The sequence below is a fragment of the Papilio machaon genome, chromosome 18, assembly GCF_912999745.1.
Source record: "Papilio machaon chromosome 18, ilPapMach1.1, whole genome shotgun sequence".
Taxonomy (NCBI): domain Eukaryota; kingdom Metazoa; phylum Arthropoda; class Insecta; order Lepidoptera; family Papilionidae; genus Papilio; species Papilio machaon.
Window position 1 is genome coordinate 4,517,010 of NC_060003.1, and position 18,443 is coordinate 4,535,452.

General features: G+C 33.0%; 3 protein-coding genes and 1 non-coding gene across 4 annotated transcripts in view; 2 read left to right on the forward strand and 2 right to left on the reverse strand.

Moving 5' to 3' along the window:
• LOC106712113 (rho GTPase-activating protein 7) overlaps positions 1-5,051 on the reverse strand; it is a 197,526-nt gene extending 192,475 nt beyond the window's left edge. The window contains exon 1 of the mRNA XM_045682263.1: positions 4,827-5,051. Coding sequence (XP_045538219.1) covers positions 4,827-5,019 — 193 coding nt within the window. The 5' untranslated portion in view covers positions 5,020-5,051. The remainder of the gene's footprint in view (positions 1-4,826) is intronic.
• Positions 4,709-4,781, forward strand: Trnak-cuu. Its single transcript has one exon. It is a non-coding gene; the product is annotated as a tRNA-Lys (tRNA).
• Positions 5,052-11,294: 6,243 nt separating the features above from the next.
• LOC106712115 lies at positions 11,295-15,506 on the forward strand. Its single transcript, XM_045682325.1, has 2 exons — positions 11,295-11,718; positions 13,797-15,506. The coding sequence occupies exons 1-2, from the start codon at positions 11,295-11,297 to the stop codon at positions 15,362-15,364; spliced, it is 1,992 nt and encodes a 663-aa protein (XP_045538281.1). The 3' UTR covers positions 15,365-15,506.
• A 188-nt stretch (positions 15,507-15,694) lies between these two features.
• Positions 15,695-18,443, reverse strand: part of LOC106712165 (rho guanine nucleotide exchange factor 17) — a 72,641-nt gene continuing 69,892 nt past the window's right edge. Inside the window, exons 18-20 of the mRNA XM_014504633.2 lie at positions 18,062-18,239; positions 17,640-17,810; positions 15,695-17,353 (exon numbers count right to left, since the gene is read on the reverse strand). Coding sequence (XP_014360119.2) covers positions 17,067-17,353; positions 17,640-17,810; positions 18,062-18,239 — 636 coding nt within the window. The 3' untranslated portion in view covers positions 15,695-17,066. The remainder of the gene's footprint in view (positions 17,354-17,639; positions 17,811-18,061; positions 18,240-18,443) is intronic.

Here is an 18,443-nt window from a genome sequence, read left to right on the forward strand (position 1 = left end):
GAAAGTAAAAGAAACTGCGCTAAGAAAAATCGTCTAAAATCGAATTTGTTGATAAAATAAGCTTAAATTTTATATTTTTATTGTCTTTTAACCGATTAATAATTTCCACCTTAACTTTTGATATAAGTGCGGTAAACTTCAACCTATATTAGACCACTTTAATGCAAGTACTCCCAAGTGAGCACACCGAGTTGATTTGGTTCGAATTGGTCGTTATCGTCTTGTTTATAACGAGCCAAAGAAGTTTTTCTACAGTTTTGTCTTCTTCTTTGGTATGATTTTGGAAGAAAGTTGACTCATTTCCATTGCAACTTACATCTCCTGGTTTTTTAGTAGCGGCAAATATTTTTGTTGGAAAAAGAAGTATTTTGTTTAGACAGGCGCTCAATGCTTTTACTCTTACCTAAAATAAACTGTTGGACGAATTTTGTTTATAATTCATATAATAATAAAAAAAGACTACAAAATTTAATAAAATTTCCTTACAGTAGAACATTGTCGCAAATATTTATTTTCTTTTATACAAAATTGAGTGAAATTTTATTAAAAATTCATCGCTTTACCTTATACAAAGCGATAAGCACAAGGTAAAGTAAATGTTTGTTCAATTAAAATTCAAAAATTCTAATGCACATTTTATTATCATCTTTCAACCGCACCATTTACAAGTAGTTAGTTATATTAATGGTTATTTCTAAACGATATCGTCAGCACTTAATATGGTTGTGTCTAGAGATAAGATGGATGAAAGTAATTGTGCTGGAGATTCTAATAGTAGTTAATTTAGTTGAAAAGTTCCCGTGGGGTCTTGGAATACGACATTTTATTTAACTGGTTCACAGCAGACATTTAAAATCGGTCTGTGCGAATGTGCTGCAAGTAATTTAATTGGGAATATTTAAGATTTTAGAATAGGCAAAAAATATTTCTTCTGTATTAAAACAGTACACGTTAATGTTAATGTTGTTGTTAATAAATGTTAATAAACTGTTGTTTTGGTTGAAAATGTAGGGCAAAAATTGAACACATTTACTACACTACTCCGAGAGTACGTTGTAGAAAAGACGCTCTGTTCTTGTTGTTAACGGAAGCAATAAACTTTATGTTTCATCCAACATCTTCAAATTGTATATATTGACTCTCAACTAACTTAACTTTAACGATTAATTATCAAACGAATTGAAAGACGAAAAACGCTTATCATAGTAATTTGAACGAATTCCTTAATCACATAGATAATGTATGCGAAGATTTCAGAATATAGTCTGCAGATTAATCTAACAAATTTATATTAAAGTTCTAAGTTTGGCCGCTAGAGGGCTTTTAATAAAACAGACCACAATTCATCACGAGATTGTCTTTACTTTTACAGGCCATTTTGTAAAGTACAACATTTATAGGGCTCCTATCTGTTTTATTCGAAACTTTACAACCGTTTTATTGCAGGCCCTTAAGTCTAATCTAGACTTTCAGAAAACATGCGTCAATAGAAACATTTCTCGATAAGTTTTTGTTTCATAAATTAAATTATTTTCTGACATAGGTCCTATAAAATACACATTTTTTTTATAGATCGTTCTAGGTATGAAGTCAAAAACAATTTTGTTAATCTTGCTAATATTATAAATGCGAATGTTTGGACGTATGGATGGATGGATGTTAGAATCAGAATTTTCAGTACGGCTGCATGGATCTCGATGAAATTTAGCATAGATATAGAACATAGTCTGTAAGAACTCATAGGCTACTCTTTTTTAATCCGCTCGCACAGTACCTCAACCGACAGCTAGTTTCTTACGAGTATATAGCTTGAAAGCTCTACAATCAAGAAACAACTGCCAGTAATTTATAAAACAATGAAAACTTTAATTTTAAATTATATATACCGACAAGATATTTATACAAACCAGTATTACATAATAATCTCCGAATGTTACTTTGAAATAGCTAACATGAAAGTGGGGCTGGTTCTGTGCGTAAGTATGACATCACTTAAAACAAGACCTCCATACTGACAGAAGGGCGCTAGTGACCTATAATAATTTTGTTTGAATTATGACCACTGGGTTAAATATCTTTGTCGGTCTACATTCTAACATTATACGCATATTAAAGTTTATTTTCTTCACAAAAATCTACGCCACTGATTTCATTAGTCACATTAAAAATTCGAATTGCCTCTTTTAATTACGCCATTAATTACGTTCGTTTGTAATAAAATCTGACATTGTTTAGGGTTTTTTTAGCCTCATGAAATTAGTTTTTTAACTTACGCGTTACTGCGTGGTCTATTTGATTTAAAGAATAATCAAATGCCTTGAATATATGTTCCATATGGTTTGTGGCAAGTACATTATTTTTATAGAAGTTTTACTATTTTTAAGGTTTTAAATCAACAAATTATTAGAAATGGGACAATAACCTGTTAATTAAAACGTCGTCTAATTGAATAACTAATACGTAGCTGTTATATAAGAATTTAAAATTGTAACATTTTATAAACTTAATAAATGTAAGTTTTATTGAACTTCACTTTTATTGAACTTGAACTTATTCCTTCAAAAACACTGATAATAATTTTAATTAAATAAAAAATAATGTTGAGCGTTTAAATGAATAGATGGACATTTAATGCACAATTATTATGCGATATATTTTTCCGACATTAAAGTATTCCTAGCACAAGGAGCTTGACGAGAATGAAAACAGGTGCCGCAAACCTTTTCGCATGTTTTATCCATTAGCCGTTTACGTATTTTGCAAAGCCTATTACGTAATTTGCATACTAACTTTTTTAACGGCTTTTAAAGTCCGCTCAATGGAAAAAGCTTTCCAAGTTAACTTTGAACGTTAAAAATACGCTGTCCTTTAATAAATGTTTTAATTTTTTGTCACATAATATGTAGATGAAAAGTGTACTCATATTGAAAATAAAACAAATGTGAATAGATTTAATATTATTAAGAGAAGAGTTTTGATTGTTTTGCTTGCATTTAATAGGCTTTAAAACTTTTGCAAAGCTACACTATACCCGTTTGATATATTGAAGCTACATTTATTACTATTATAAATTGATTCCGCGCGAACGAAGTTGCGGGCAATTACTAGTTTAGAAAATATCTGAATTTCGCATCATTGACTGACGCAGAAATCCAATTCTATATTTTTTTCTAACATCGTCTGCGCTTTTAAATAGAACGATATCGAAGTTTTTTCCCAGCACGTGTGCTGTGAATTTTAATGAACCTCGCTTGAAAAAATTAATGACTATAAATAAACTGCTGATATTTTTTTTTTATTACAAAAAATACTTGAATATAAATCACATTATAGTACAATTTAATATATTAAAGTGTTTATTATTATAATTTCGGGCAACGTGAGTCCCGGACCCATCACCTTCATATTGAGATCACATGCTCTACCGACTGGGCTTGTTGGGTTTGGGTGAGTTAAATTGTATTTTTTACTTAGAACAGTACTAATCATGACACATTCAATAGAAAAAGTAATATCAATTCTGCTGAACTACCGTCGCGTCGTCTTTAGAATTACTTATAGTCTATTTTTTTTTTAATGCCAGGATGTTGGCATCTTGACATGGAAATTTATCACATGAAATATTTAAAGGATTTGTTCCCATTTAACCGAGATTTAACTTTCCTCTTTATTAAAAAACATTACTAGAATCTAGGGAAAAGGTCTGTGAATTGTTAACATACGATAGTTATAATTTGACATGTGTTTTAAATAAAAACTAGTAGTCGGTCCCAGCTTCATTTGGATAGATAAATAAACAAAACAAGTATAGCTGATATTTATTGGCGGTAGAGCGTTTTTAATTTTTTGAAAGATTCAGTAGTCTTTGATTTTATTAAAAAAACAGTATTATATTCAACCGTCACGAAATAAAAACGTAATTTTATTAATTAGATTTAAGGCCGGCAACGCATCTGCGATTCCTCTGGTATTGCAGATGTCCATGGGCGTCGATGAACACCTTGGTGTTCCCGCTGCTCGTTTGCCCCCTTCTCTTATAAAAAAAAAAAATTAGATGTTTTTAGAGGTATAGTTTACCTATACATAATATTAACGGTGGATTTTTGACATCAAAATCTTTCATTAAAATATATTGTTATCACTGTTTTGTCAAAGATAAATCAGAGGAAAGACGACATGTTTTAAGGGGAGGTTTTGGTCTCCGAAACCCACGATAAGTTTTACATTTCATTTTATAAATTTTTGTAAAACGTTAACACTTTATCTGAAGTAACTTGAGTTTAGAAAGCCGAGATACAAGCGCAGTTTCCGTAGACAAGAGACCCTTAAAGTATAAAGCGGCGTACACAAAGCAACTTGTACATTTACGTGCATCTACATAATGTACGTGTACGTGTACCAAATAAAGTATGTACAAACGTAGCGACAAAACATAGCTCTTGTTCAGTACAGAGTAATAATATGTATAACTAGACGCCTACCTTTAAGCTTTACATTTACAGAAAAAATAGCCCCGCATCGGACTTAAACTCCGACCCTTAAAGCACATAAAAAGAATGGTGATATTGATGTTTTGATATACCAATGCTGAAAAAGAAGCGAATGAATGAGGTTACAATGGAACGGCACAGAATATATTTGATTCAAATCGGAATAGAATTCAAGGTTGGTAACATTGTAATCAATGTATTCCGTAACATGTACACCAGCCCGGCTAGCTCAGTCGGTAGAGCATGAGACTCTTAATCTCAGGGTCGTGGGTTCGAGCCCCACGTTGGGCGAACATTCTTTTTCACAGTTTTAAATGAAAATCAAAGTTTGCTTACCTGCAATCTTTCGTTCCCTCATTTTCCTCCACAATTGCTCGGCTTTTCTCATCGGCCAGTTTTCTACTTTGGCACTGAAGCTTCTGAAGAACTTGTATTCTTTGAAATGTGACATTCTTCTTTCCATCTTGCTTGGCCCATGCCCCGGAGGCGGTGGTGAAGGGGCTTTTGGAGTTGTTGATGGAGACGCCATTTTAATTATTTCTTCTAATCTCTCGTATTAATAGACGTGGCAAAGCTTATTTAAATTATTTAATTTTCATGTAATACATTTAAAAATGCTTTTATCTTAGTTGTAATTTTAAATATAATTTCTTCTCCGTCTTCCATAATAAAATAGCCTTATCTTATTTTATTTTATAATTATGTTTCTCCTTAAAAGTAATAAAATTCCAGAATATATGAAAGTTATTTTTAATTTCGTTTAGTTAAATATTTTTTTCATTAAAGTTTTTTTTATATCTACATTTTAAATTCACAATTCCTGTTTTTTTGTTAATATAATACACTTTTAGTGTACCTTTTCTGGTCTCATTTCAAATTCTTCATGCCTTATTTTCGTAATTATTCAAACGTTTTAAATTAATGTTTATTAAACTAGAATATTTTTTTAAATTGTTACTTGTCTCATGAGATTTTAAACATTATTTATTTATAATGAAAATTCACAGTAACTGCTTACACGATTATATAAATAGCCAAAGATCCAATAATAAATATTACCGAATGTATCATAAAGTAAGACGGCAATGTTTACTTTAGTCAAATAGTTTTAGAAATATAATCTTAACACTTGATCATATAAATATTTATAAGATACTTTTGGCAAAGAACGTACGTTTTAGAACGTAATTTTATGATAAAATGCCTTACGCTTCACTAATTAACCTGAAACAAAAAATAAGTATTGTTAAACTTTTCGATACATTATGGTATTAAATTAAAAGGTATACGACCTTGAGTTGAATTAATTAGTATAAGAAAATAAAAGGAAATAATTAATCTAAGAACACGACTACTTTGCGTTGTAAAAATAGTTTATGTACATAAAGAATCACATGCGAGTATCGAAAGAACAAAGAATTGTAGAGCGTTCCAACAAAGGACAATATTATGTTTGAGATACGACAAACGTGACAATTTTACTGCGTCATGACGTCATATAACTTTTATAAATCCGGCTATAGACTTTCAACTGAACAGTCGGACTTTTCAGTGTATTCGACTTTAGATATGGTAACGGGAGGCCCAACTGTAATATTATGTATGTCATATATTTTTATTCTATTCGTTATTTAGGTTATAAAAGTATATATTCCTTGAGTAATTAGCGTCGTAACAAGGTTTTTTTTACTATCACAGATCTTTATATTATCTGTTTATTTTTAATGAATAAAAAAATAATTTATTGCAAAGCATCATAGGATAACTCTACATTTGTTATCTACGGTCTGTGAAGTTTCATATCGCACATTCATAACAAAATGGATGAAAGTGTCGAAAGATATTTTTCAAGCAAATTTTTCTTACAGTCGATTAACGATACATGGGACTTTGTTTTTAAACTAGTAGTCGTCCATAGGTTGAAATTCACAATCAAAAAGTTTTTTTATTTATTAAAAATAGCTTTATGCATTTTTCCATTTTGACTTTAACAAATTCATCCATTGGCGCAATTTCCTTAAAAAATAAAGTTTTCGATTCTTATTAACACAATGAGCATATTTTTGTGAATTTCCATTTAAATAAAAGCTGTAAGAGATGCAATAGTAGTTACAACTCTACATATGGTTAAAAAGACAAGAAACATTAATTAAAAGTTTAACAAACTCTATGTCTAACAACTGTCCATCGCAAATAAGTGCGAGTGTGTTTGAACACTTTAATTAATAAGAAACTTCGACAATGTTTAGTACATTACTTAAGTCACAAAATTTGAAATATGTTGCATAAAATTTCCTTGTTAGTCGTTACGAATGCTTTATAATAAAGTTGAGGACTAAACAAAAACAGTTTTTGGAGTTAAAAATGTGAAAAACGCTTACGAAAAATATACAGTTATTTCAACATTTTAACCTTTAAACTATTTTTCATAAATATATTTGAATTTGTTTTAGAATAAAATAAATGGGTGTCCGTGACCTAAAAACAATCGCAAACACGAGGAGTGCTATACGTGACTGAAAATTATATTTCATTTCAGCATTGTCCCGCTAAAACTTTTCTAATGAGCTTTTAAGGTACACATTATACGAAGGCTTTTTTAAAACGAGAAGATTGAGAGATATTTTTGGTTCTTTACATTTTAAGCAGCTGAAACTTATATCCTTATAATTTATATCGGCTGATAAATTATTATAGTATGTAATTAATAACTTATATCCAATAAGGTTTCTAATTTTTTTTCTTTATAATCGAATTGGAATACTTCAAAATTCTCATGAAATTCAAACAAACTTAATTAAAGTGGTTAAAAATTTGTGGATTTAAACTTATTTCAATAGTACAATAAAATTTATCAAAACCGCCATAAAAATTAAAATAACATACCTCACTATTACGTCTTTCAATATTTACACATTTCTTAAACGCTAATGTTTTTCTATCACTTAAAAATTAATAAACATTTATCCAAACTACACAAGCACAAACACCGAATAGAGAGAAATATAAAAAAAGTTAGATGCGGTTGTTTAGTAGCGAAATTGTGCGAAAATAAAAGGCGTGTTGTCTAGTCGCGCGAATCTACAGGTCTAACTGACACAGTATCTCGTTTTCCCGCCTTCACGCTAAAGAGCGAGATAGACGGAGCAGTTTCCTGAACGAACGAAAGGGACAAAATGTTTGCAATTGCGCACATGTGCTTAGAAAAGCGCTGAAAGTCAACGTGTGGGGATGGATACAGACATTTTCAATATTATATGAATGTGGACAATTATATCTTATAATACAATATTAACTCTTGCAATATTAAAATAATTTATGTTATTCAAATTGGTTATTTCTTTCAAGTTTATATTGCTTTAACTCTCCTCGTTATTATCAACCCTGTAGCAATATGTTAAATTGACGAATAAATAGACCTTTATTATAAGAATTAGAACATCGTTCAGCTTAACTTACTATTAGTAAAGAGCTTTTTATTAATGTAGTCCACTAATAAAAAGCTCTTCTATAAATTGTTTTTTTTTTCTTAAGTAGTTTATATTTATAAAAATGGAGTATTTTATCGACTAAATGATTTATTTGTTTTCAATTTCACATGGTAGCTATTATTTTTTTTTATATTAATGTCGTAGGCGATTTAAATGTATGAGACATTGTGCAATAAACCGTTATAAATAAAACAATCAATATTTTACAAATATTTTATAATAAATCCACCTACTTTTCGTTAAGTGATTCGCTTTACGTAATATCTTTTAAAATAATCGTTTCTATTTTCAATTTCCTATCAATTATATACATATAGCATGTATCAATCATTTAATATCATGCTTATAGTTGAAAGCTTTTGAAATAAATAATAAATAATGACTATTTCATGACAAACTAAAATCATATTTTTAATACTTCACATAAATTTACATGAATTAGAGGAAATATTTGCTCCTTGAACATTACGTAATTCTATCCAGTCCCCGAAACATCCATAAAATATATTGTTTTTAGAGAGCATTATATATGGCAATACGTTAGAGGCATCACGTTTTACAAGAACACGCCGTATTTGCCACTTTCTTTGTTCTTGTTAAATGTTTTCCGTTTATTTCGCTTTGTATTTAATAATAAGTACGTTCGCAAGTTCTTGATAAAGTTAGTGTTTTCAGCTCGTAGACAAAGCAAAAAGTTCGGGCATGATAGAACTTTATTTAAGTCCTTATTTAATGATATCTAGGTCATAGTTTATGTAATTGTGGACTACAGTCTAGCATAAAAGGTCTTTAATTTTAGCTAAACGAAGTGTTATACTTGATACCTTTATCATGGCTTGTTGTAAAACGATTAACCATGAATTTGTTTATATCTTTGACAAAACAGAATTAACAATATGTTTTAAACGAAGATTTTGATCTGAAAAACCCACGTTTAAACAATTTATAATAAGGCATAATTTATTTTGTGTTTATTTATTCACTAACTGGCTATTGTTTGCGACTTCGTCCACCTGGAAGTTAAAATAACTAAGTTCGAAGTACATACGCTGCCGTTAACATGTTACAACGTAATAAACATCTATAGGTACATCTATTCGTCCAAACTTTCGCCATTATAATATTAATTATATAATAAAATAGACCAATTAAGAACCTACTTATTTTATTGAAATTTGGCACAGATATAAATTATAGTCCCGAGTAGCACATGAGATACTTTTCATTCTTTTTTTTTTTAATTCTGTGTAGACGAAGGTGCGGGCAAAAGCCAGTAAGTATATTAATAAACTTTTCTCATGAAAATATATTCTTGTAAAGTTAAAAGTGTAAAAACAGCCAAATAAATTGCGGGTAAAGCTCGCTGGTATTTTCTAGCAAAATATTCTCGTGTGCTTTCTTCTTACAATCTCTCTCGGGGATTACGTTCCGTCTCGTCAAATTCACAAAATAATATTCAAGTGGCGTAAAGTACATAAATATCATATTATTATTAACATCTTAACGTCATCTTAACAAAACCATTCATTTAATAACTTCATTATGAACTTCGTGTTTTGTAATTAAGGTCGTAGAGCCTTGGGTGCTACGAGCTACGCCTACTCGATATATTAGTCTTTGCATACAAGTATGATTTGTGATTATTGCTCAGCGTAACAAATTTTTTTCATTTTATTATTTTTTAACAAATACTAATTACATTTAATTTCTTACAAGTATTATAAATGTAAATGTTTAGGTGGATAAATGGATGTTTGTTACAAGTTATTTTCAGAACGGCTAAACGAATCTCGATGAAATTTGACATAGCTTTATAACATAGTATTAAAGAATACAAAAAGTTTTTTTTACTTCCGCCCGCATGTAGTCGCGTGCAAAAGGTAGTATAAATATAAATTATATCACACTACTTACACTACAGTCTTAGTTACTTTCATTTCTCTCCAACATAAGTTGAATAGAAACTATTTTTAGTTTTTTTTAGTAATATCAATGCGTCGAAAAATATATGTCGATGTGTTCAATTTGAGTGTTCAAAAATAAATGTTACTAAATCTGCGTGGCGTCATGGCCGGTTACAGAATACGATGGATTTATCACGATCAACTTTTATTATGAAAATAGCATAATTCACGTAATGCTCAAGAAATCTAAAAGATATTCAAATGTTTGACGAAATATAGATTTCCTGACAGCTGTCATTTTTTTATTACTACAGACAAAACCCAGTGACTTAGTTGTTCGATTAATTTATAAGATTCTGGTGAATGGGATCAATTCTCAGAATAATTATTTTCAAACTATTATTATGGAAAATCATAATAGAGTTTTGTTGTCAGCACTATTTGGTCTCTACTAATATTATAAAAAGGAAAGATTGGTGGTTTGTATGTAAAGAATAAACTAAAAAACTACTTGACCGTTTTTAAAAATTACCGTGTACATGTTACACTACTATAGATAACGGACAGTCCTGCTTTCAGGCAGTCTATCCTGGTATCCCCAAAGAAGCCAATATAGTCCCGATTCGCAAACACGGGATGTAACTCTTTTGTCCTTAAGATTCTTATAAGAAAATTAAGTATTTGACCCTCTGACACCTGCGTAAGACAATTTCGTCCTTTACGATCTCAAAATTTGTCTATTAAACCTTCCAACCTCCTTAAGGTTGCCTAGGTGACAAGGTGGCCCCTCCATTCTCCATAAGTGCTTTAACAGAGTTATCCTTTATCCTCCCCAAGATATGTAATTCTTACATCATTAGGATCTATTTGACTCTGCATCCTTCGTAAGACAAATTCGTCCTTAAGGATCTCAAAAGAGATTTAACTATGTAAACCTTCATCCTCTTTAAGGTTACCTATGTGGCTGACCAAGTGATCGCCGGTGAAGTCACCAAATTGGTCGCTCAAATTGCTATATGTGTCTGAATGATGTGTCTCTAGATTCATCCGTACAATTTTAAACATTAATGGTCCAATTTATGCTGCAGTATAATTGAATTGTTAAATCTATAATATTGATTATGAGTGAATATTTTTTTAATTCTACTGATTCAACTACGATCGAGAACCTGTATAGTGCGCGGTAAAAGACGAAATGTACGGTTTTAAGAAAAATCTCAGTATTTATACTGTTCCAGCATTGAAAGTGTTTACCGGCGCGTGTAATATGTACAAGAGCAATCTTGTTAAACTAACACAAATAGAAACAAAAGGGGAAGTCGGGGAGTAATGGTACATATATCAAAATACACATGTTAATGTTTTTTTTTTTTTTGTCTTTCAAAACAATATTCGATCTATAAGCGTTCATGGTAGAGCGTACTAATCGCACACTCGAGGCAGTCTCATCTTGGGGACAGGCCAATCTTGTGCGATTCAACGCCGCCAAAACACAAGCGTGTGTATTCACCGCCAAAAAGAGCGAGTTCACCCTAGCTCCCACTTTCCAGAATGTGTCCCTCGAATTCACCAACTGTCTGCAGTTACTGGACGTCGAAATTTCGTCTAATCTTAACTTCGGACAGTTCATAGAGTCTAAGGCGAAGGTAGCTGCAAGGAAACTTGGAGTCCTTTCAAAGGTACGGCGGTACTTTACACCGGGACAGCTTTTGACCCTGTACAAAGCACAGATCCGGCCATGTGTGGAGTACTGCTGTCATATCTGGGCAGGCGCAGCAAAGTACCAACTCGCGGCACTAGATTCAGTGGAGAGGCGAGCCAAAAAGTTGTTCGGTGACCAAGACCTAAATTTAATCAGTCTTGAGCACAGGCGTAGAGAGGCTAGTCTCTCGGTATTTTACAGGCTGCATTTTGGGGAGTGTGCGCAGGAATTACACGACATAATTCCACCAGCACCTTTCTACCATCGGACGTTCAGACATACGGCTGGAATCCATCCTTATGCAGTAGACGTGCCGTGCGTTCGAACGAAAAAGTTTGAATCATCGTTTCTTGTGCGTACTGCTAAGGATTGGAATAAGTTGCCGGCGTCAGTTTTTCCGTCCAAGTACGATGTGGGGGCCTTCAAGAGTAGAGTGAATAGGCATCTACAAAGCTAGCGCGTACCATCTTTAGACCACATCTTCACCTCATCGGGTCAGATCGTGGTCAAGCGCTAACTTTTTAAATATAAAAAAAAAAGCAATGTTGACGACTTTCTTCTTCTTCTTTTCTGTAGATTATGATACATTTTTAGATTAATTTTACTAAAGCTTTCTAAAATTGTTAATATAAACTGTATAATCGTATATAAACTTTTGTAAGACACTTCGGTGATACTTCGGTGTATGTAACAATTAGTTTCAGACCCCGCCGGGCACTGATTGTGAATATTATAGCCCGTTAATTCAGTCATCCTAAAGAAAAAAGAGATGCTATTTGGAAATTAATAATATTTTCCAAACAGCATTTAATGCAGAGTATCAAAACGATTACTGCTATAGTATGTGGGGTGGTCATAAGCACGATAGTGGCGCCCCTATTAATTTCATGGCTTTTTTACCAGGCTATACTCATTTTGTGAATATTTTTTAAAATGTTGGTCACCCATTTTAGCCACACATCCTCTCATCCTTAGTGGCCAAATGTAATCAAAGCAACTGGACACAAATGTCAAGCGACCGCGCACGTACCTTTAAGATGCGGTCATAACGGGAGCTTTAATAAAAAATAAAAAATGCTGATAAAGAAATAAATTACGAATTATTACCATACTCAGAATCGTTGATCGTTACTTAAGCAGTACCTTAGGGTAGGCCTCGTCTGCACTTAAGGCCGTTACTACCGTCGCCTGTGACCGAATCGGAATGTGTCTAAAATCCTAGCTTGTACCGATCTACGATAAATCTGCTTCAGTGAAATTGAGGCCGATATCAATTGATTTACATACTAGTCGAAATAAGATTAATATATTCATTGGTTGGTCCTTTTGATTTTTGTTGAAATGATTCAGGGCTGCTTACAAAACTAAAAAAGGAACTTGGAAATTAAACTGTTAATGTTAGTGGCTAAAATGGGTGGTATACCATATCACGTAGATTGAATGTGGATGGCTATAAAGGTAGAGGAAGACCAAAGAAAGTATGGATGGATTGTGTGAAAGAGGATATGCATAAGAAGGGGGTAAATTCAGATATGACGGCTGATAGAGATGTATGGAGGAGTAGTACATACTGTGCCGACCCTCCATAGGGATAAGGGAGGTTGATGATGATACCATATCACGTTGGTAAGATTTTTTTTTTTTCAAATCAGGGCATTCCTTAACATATAATTTCTATCGTCATTGTAATCGTAAAATTTAAAGTATCAAAAGAAATAAAGAAAAGGAACTTCCCCTTATAGCAGTCGTAAACAATACGCAACTAGCAATGTTTTAATTTAATAACAGTCGCAGTCCCAGTAGAGCTTGGTTAGGGGTAAAAAGTGAAATACGTTGTGACAGCCCTAGGGGATAGGGCTGCCGCGCTACTATATAAACCTGAGGAGAAATCAAACCACATTCAGAAAGAGAGCAAACGTTTTAGTGAACACTGTTTCGGAAGCATTGGAAGAAGTCTTCAGTGATTATGATTTTGATATGAAAGTAATAAAAAACTGAAGATAAACTGTAAGTACAACAATTAATTTGCATTTTATTTTTGTTTAGTAGAATTTTTAATAATTAAATTACATTTTATTATAACCATTTTTTTTAGAAAATTACAACTGTGAAGTTTTTAAAAATAAACTCTTTTGTCCTTTTTACTTTTTTTGCATTTGAATTTATATTCAGTTATTCAGCTATTATTATAACGTATATGTTTTTTCAGATACCAATATGCTGAAAAAGTGGTTGCTTTTGTTACCATCTCTGGTCCTTTTGATAAATCACATATCGTGTCACAAGAATGGTACATTACTTAAGATTAATGCAAATAAAAAACAAGACTTTAACGATAAATTTAAAGAAAATCGAATGAAACGATCATTGAGTAATGAGCCTGAAAAGATACTTCTGCCTCTGAGCTCTAAGTTTATCAATAGTGTACTAGAAGAGAAAGAAAATCAAATAAATTCGGATTTGGAACAACCTTTTTGGGGAATGAGGGGACGACGAGAAAGTTCCGAAGAAGAATTATACGCGGATAATTATCCTCAGAAAAACTGTAAAAACTGCTACAAAAGCTTATTGACTAACACCGGTGACACAAAAGAGACTCTATCACCTTTTTGGGGCAATCGTGGCAGGAGAAGTTCTGAGGAAATTGATGACAACACTATTCCTGATAATCCATTTTGGGGCAATAGAGGAAGGAGACAGGAGGACGAACCATTTTGGGGAACAAGAGGACGCAGAGAACAGGAGCTACCGTTTTGGGGAAACCGAGGACGCGGAGAAGAGATAAAAGTAAAAAACGAGAAGTTTTTAAATGGAATGATGGTGAATCGCGATAACATTGAACCTTTTTGGGGTAACCGCGGAAGAAGGAAAGCTGAAAAACTTACAGCTAATGGTGTTTTCATTGATGATGTTGAACCATTTTGGGGTAACAGAGGCCGAAGAGATACCATGGAACCGTTTTGGGGTAGTCGTGGTAAACGAAAAAGTCAAATCTCAAGTAATATAAATACGCAACTAGGACTATTTTCGGAAAAAGAAGTACCTAAAGCACAATTACGAGATTATATTGCCGAAACGATGAATAACGTTGAAGAAAATAACATAGGAAACTTAAGATTGCGTAGAAGTGATGACTTTATAGATGATTCTCAAAAAGAACGTAAAACGAAACTGGCAAATATATTAACAAGGTTTATAGGAAACAAATTACGAAGCAAAGCAAATTCTATAGACACGTCCGATTTTAGTTTACATTTCAAACCAACGGATCCAGAAACGATGCTTGATAATAGAATGTATGCTGACCAACCGCGTTACATATTAGTAGAGAGAAGTAGTCGTTCTTCGGCTGAAGATGATCCATTCTTTATCACCAGAGGCAAAAAGTTTTCTCAATTTGAAGTACCTAGAGGGAGACGGGGTGCGATAGAAGAACTTTTTAAATCTGTCCGAAACGATCCTTACTACATTGCTCGAGGTAAAAAAAATCTAGGTGTTAAAATTGGAAACGCCACGATCTCAAGAAATGATTTGGATAAAGCATCAGAATTAATTTGTTCAACCATTAATCTACTTTCAAAAAGGGACAGGAATAATAAAGTGAAAAGAGATATTAATGAGAGTGATAGAGATAGAAGAACTATATTGAAGACATTAGCTGCACAACTTCAAGACGATCCTTACTTTGTTAGTAGAGGAAAGAAAAATGACAACAGGGCGATTGACAATAAAAATTTAGAAGATCTTATTAATCAAATGGCGTCAAAATGCGATTAAAGTTACTAATGTCCAAATAATATAAGAGCTACGTACAGGTCTATGTAGTATAGCGATAGCTACGTGGGCGTATTTATTAAACGGCTGCAATACCTTTCTAATCAATTATGTGTAATTAGAGCAGTTTTATCAATAAAAAATTGTGGCAAATAAGTGTGTTTTATTTGATTAAATTAAGCGTTTAGATAAAATTATTTTCATTAAATATCTGTTGCCAGAAGCTTCTACATATTGTGTATCTCTATTTTTCAATAGAATAGAGAATAAGTGTTATAAGACAGTGAAAGCCTGCATTAGTCAATTTCTAATGACAGTAAAATGAAAGAATCGTTTAGTGCGACGTCATTTAATCATTTTGCAATATTATAAGTACAGAATACCTACGTTTTTCAAGCGATTAACAATCAGTTGCTCCTGTAGGTAACATTTGAAGAGAACATTTTTTGAGCAATTAATTTACATGTCAATCTTTAATATCCTCACAACACATAGATATTTTGATAATGTAGACATAGAGATATTGGTAAAATCGTACAGTAAACATTTTTCCATCTAATATTTTTTTACTATATTTATGATTAACATTTTGCACTAGTAATGCAAATTATAATAACGTACCTCCTATTTTTAATACGGTACAAGCGGTCAATTAGATAAGCCTCAAAGAAATGGTAAAACTTATTAAATAATAGTGTCATACAAGCGCAAAACAAATGTTTCTAATCGTAAGTTTCCACTGCCGAAACATTCGTACAAAAACACGTTGTTATCTCCCTCATACATGATAAAAGTGAGATAGACGTATATGTTAATATGAATGTCTCGAAAATCCAATGTAATTGGCAACGTGTTCACACGTGCAGTTCTTAAAAATTGCAAATTAAAAAAAAAACTATATAACTATTCGATTCACGTTAACTTTGTTTATTTCATTACATCTATATTTCTTTCTAAAATCTAATAGTAAAATATCTGTACATTCACAATTATGTCAGTTAATCAAAATTAACTAAAGTTTGTATTGCATTTTAGTTAATTTTGAGGCACATGACACGTCTATAGTCACACAAGGATATCTAACCTAGTGAGGGGCGCTAGTATCGCAGCTGTCAAAAAGTCTGTAAAACCAGGGCATAGAGACTGGCATAAAAGATAAAACATCACATATCAGCTACTGTATGAAATGGATCTTCTGACACTTTTTAACGTTGACAGAGAGGCGCTATTGAGCTGTTATAATTTAGTTTGGCTTAAGCCCACCGCGTCAGATATCCTCGTTGACCTATAATAAAACAGATATATGGCCGTTCAACACTTTCATGATATGGATAAGTTATACGTAAAGATTTTTTCTAAAAACATTTTATTATATTTTAAACTTCTATTATAAGGTACATAGCAGGTCATAGAGGACCGAAAAACCTTTTTAATAATACTGCGTGTTAGAAAATATATTCGTAATTTCGACAAAACGATCATGACTTGACATTTAATGTCCTAACTTAATAATCTCATTCGCTGACGAGCGTAAACATCCATACGTAGCCGTTTTCAAAAGCTGTATTAACAAATATGACGATTAGGCTCTTGGATATTTCGATTCAAGCGTCACAAAAACACCTAACATCCATTTAAAACTTTAAAACGAAACGCATACGGTCGCGTTTCGTTTGCCTGAAACCCTGTAGGCCGTGGATTCGTCTCAAACTCTCCAAAGAAGCAAATGATTGGTCGAGTCCTCTCGCCCCGCGTCTTCTGACATCGTTGAACTTCTGAAGTCTTCGTAGCCGTCTCCTCCGGATATTATCAAAGTTTCTTTGTTATTTTGCGTATTTTCGGCTTGCTTTTGCATTTTTTCAGCATTAGCTGAGCGTCGGCTCAGGGCTTTCGTTTTGAGAGTCTGCGTTGGCTTTGCCGGCTGCTTTTGCGGCGCTGGATTCTCGACTACGGTCAAGAACCGCACATGGCCAGTGTGGCCGTAGGTAATACCTAGAAAACAAATGAAGTTGTTAATCGTAGTATTTCCAAATGATCACAATGGCTGACTTATTCATTTTTATAAATATATGTACAAAAACACATATACACTTTGTGGTTAAGAATTTGTGCAAATGTGCGTACAATTAATTTAAAGTTATATTAAAATGTTGTACGATTTTTTGTATAAATGTATATTCAAATGTGTATACAAGTTGGTGTTTGAATTTGGAAAAGAATTGTGTACAACTAAAATGTGTACAAAGTAGCAATGTCGCAAAGTGATGGTGGTAGTGACCGGTGAGATGGGGCACGGTGAACGCGCCGGTGCGCTTGTTGGGCGAGTTGTGTAGCGGCGCGGAGAGCAGCACGCCGGCGCTGGTGCCCACCCACAGCGTGTCGCGGTGCGCCAGCAGCGCCGTCACGCGCAGGCACGCCGCCTTGTGCTGCCGGATTATCTCGTCGCAACCTTACCGCACAGATCACATATAATCATTCATAAATTTACTGTCGATCAAGATTTTTTACATGAAATACTGTAATAGATATATTGTAAGACTTTTTGTTAAAAGGGGGGGGGGGGGGGATACTTAATAGATGAATAAGTCTAATCTAAGTTTTTTTTTAGAAATAAAAGTTTAAGTTAACTTAACACTGTTAACTTATTTCATAGAACTAATTAAAGTGGGAATCAAGAGGAAGTGCAAAATGTGACCGTACCATGTAACATCTTGGTGACCTGCGGCGTGATGTTGATCTCGGCGAGCTGGTCGCGTGTGGTGGCGTGGTAGCAGCGGAGTTGTGCCGCGTTGTGCAGCGCCAGCCAGATGGAGCCGCCCGCCACCGCCATGTGGCTTATCGGCTTCGACTCGGAACTTATTTGGAATGTTTCGTCAATCTGAAAATATAACAGTTTAATTGTTTCTGTTTATAGCTCCTTGTAAATAAGACATAATCCTGGTGCTTCTCATTGGGAAAAAAACTATCACAAATTAACAACAAGTCACTATGTTTCAATAAGTCGTACACGTTTATTGATACCTAGGAACTGTGTTACCTGTGTTTAATTGGCGTGCTAAGAATCATTTAATGGTTACATGCA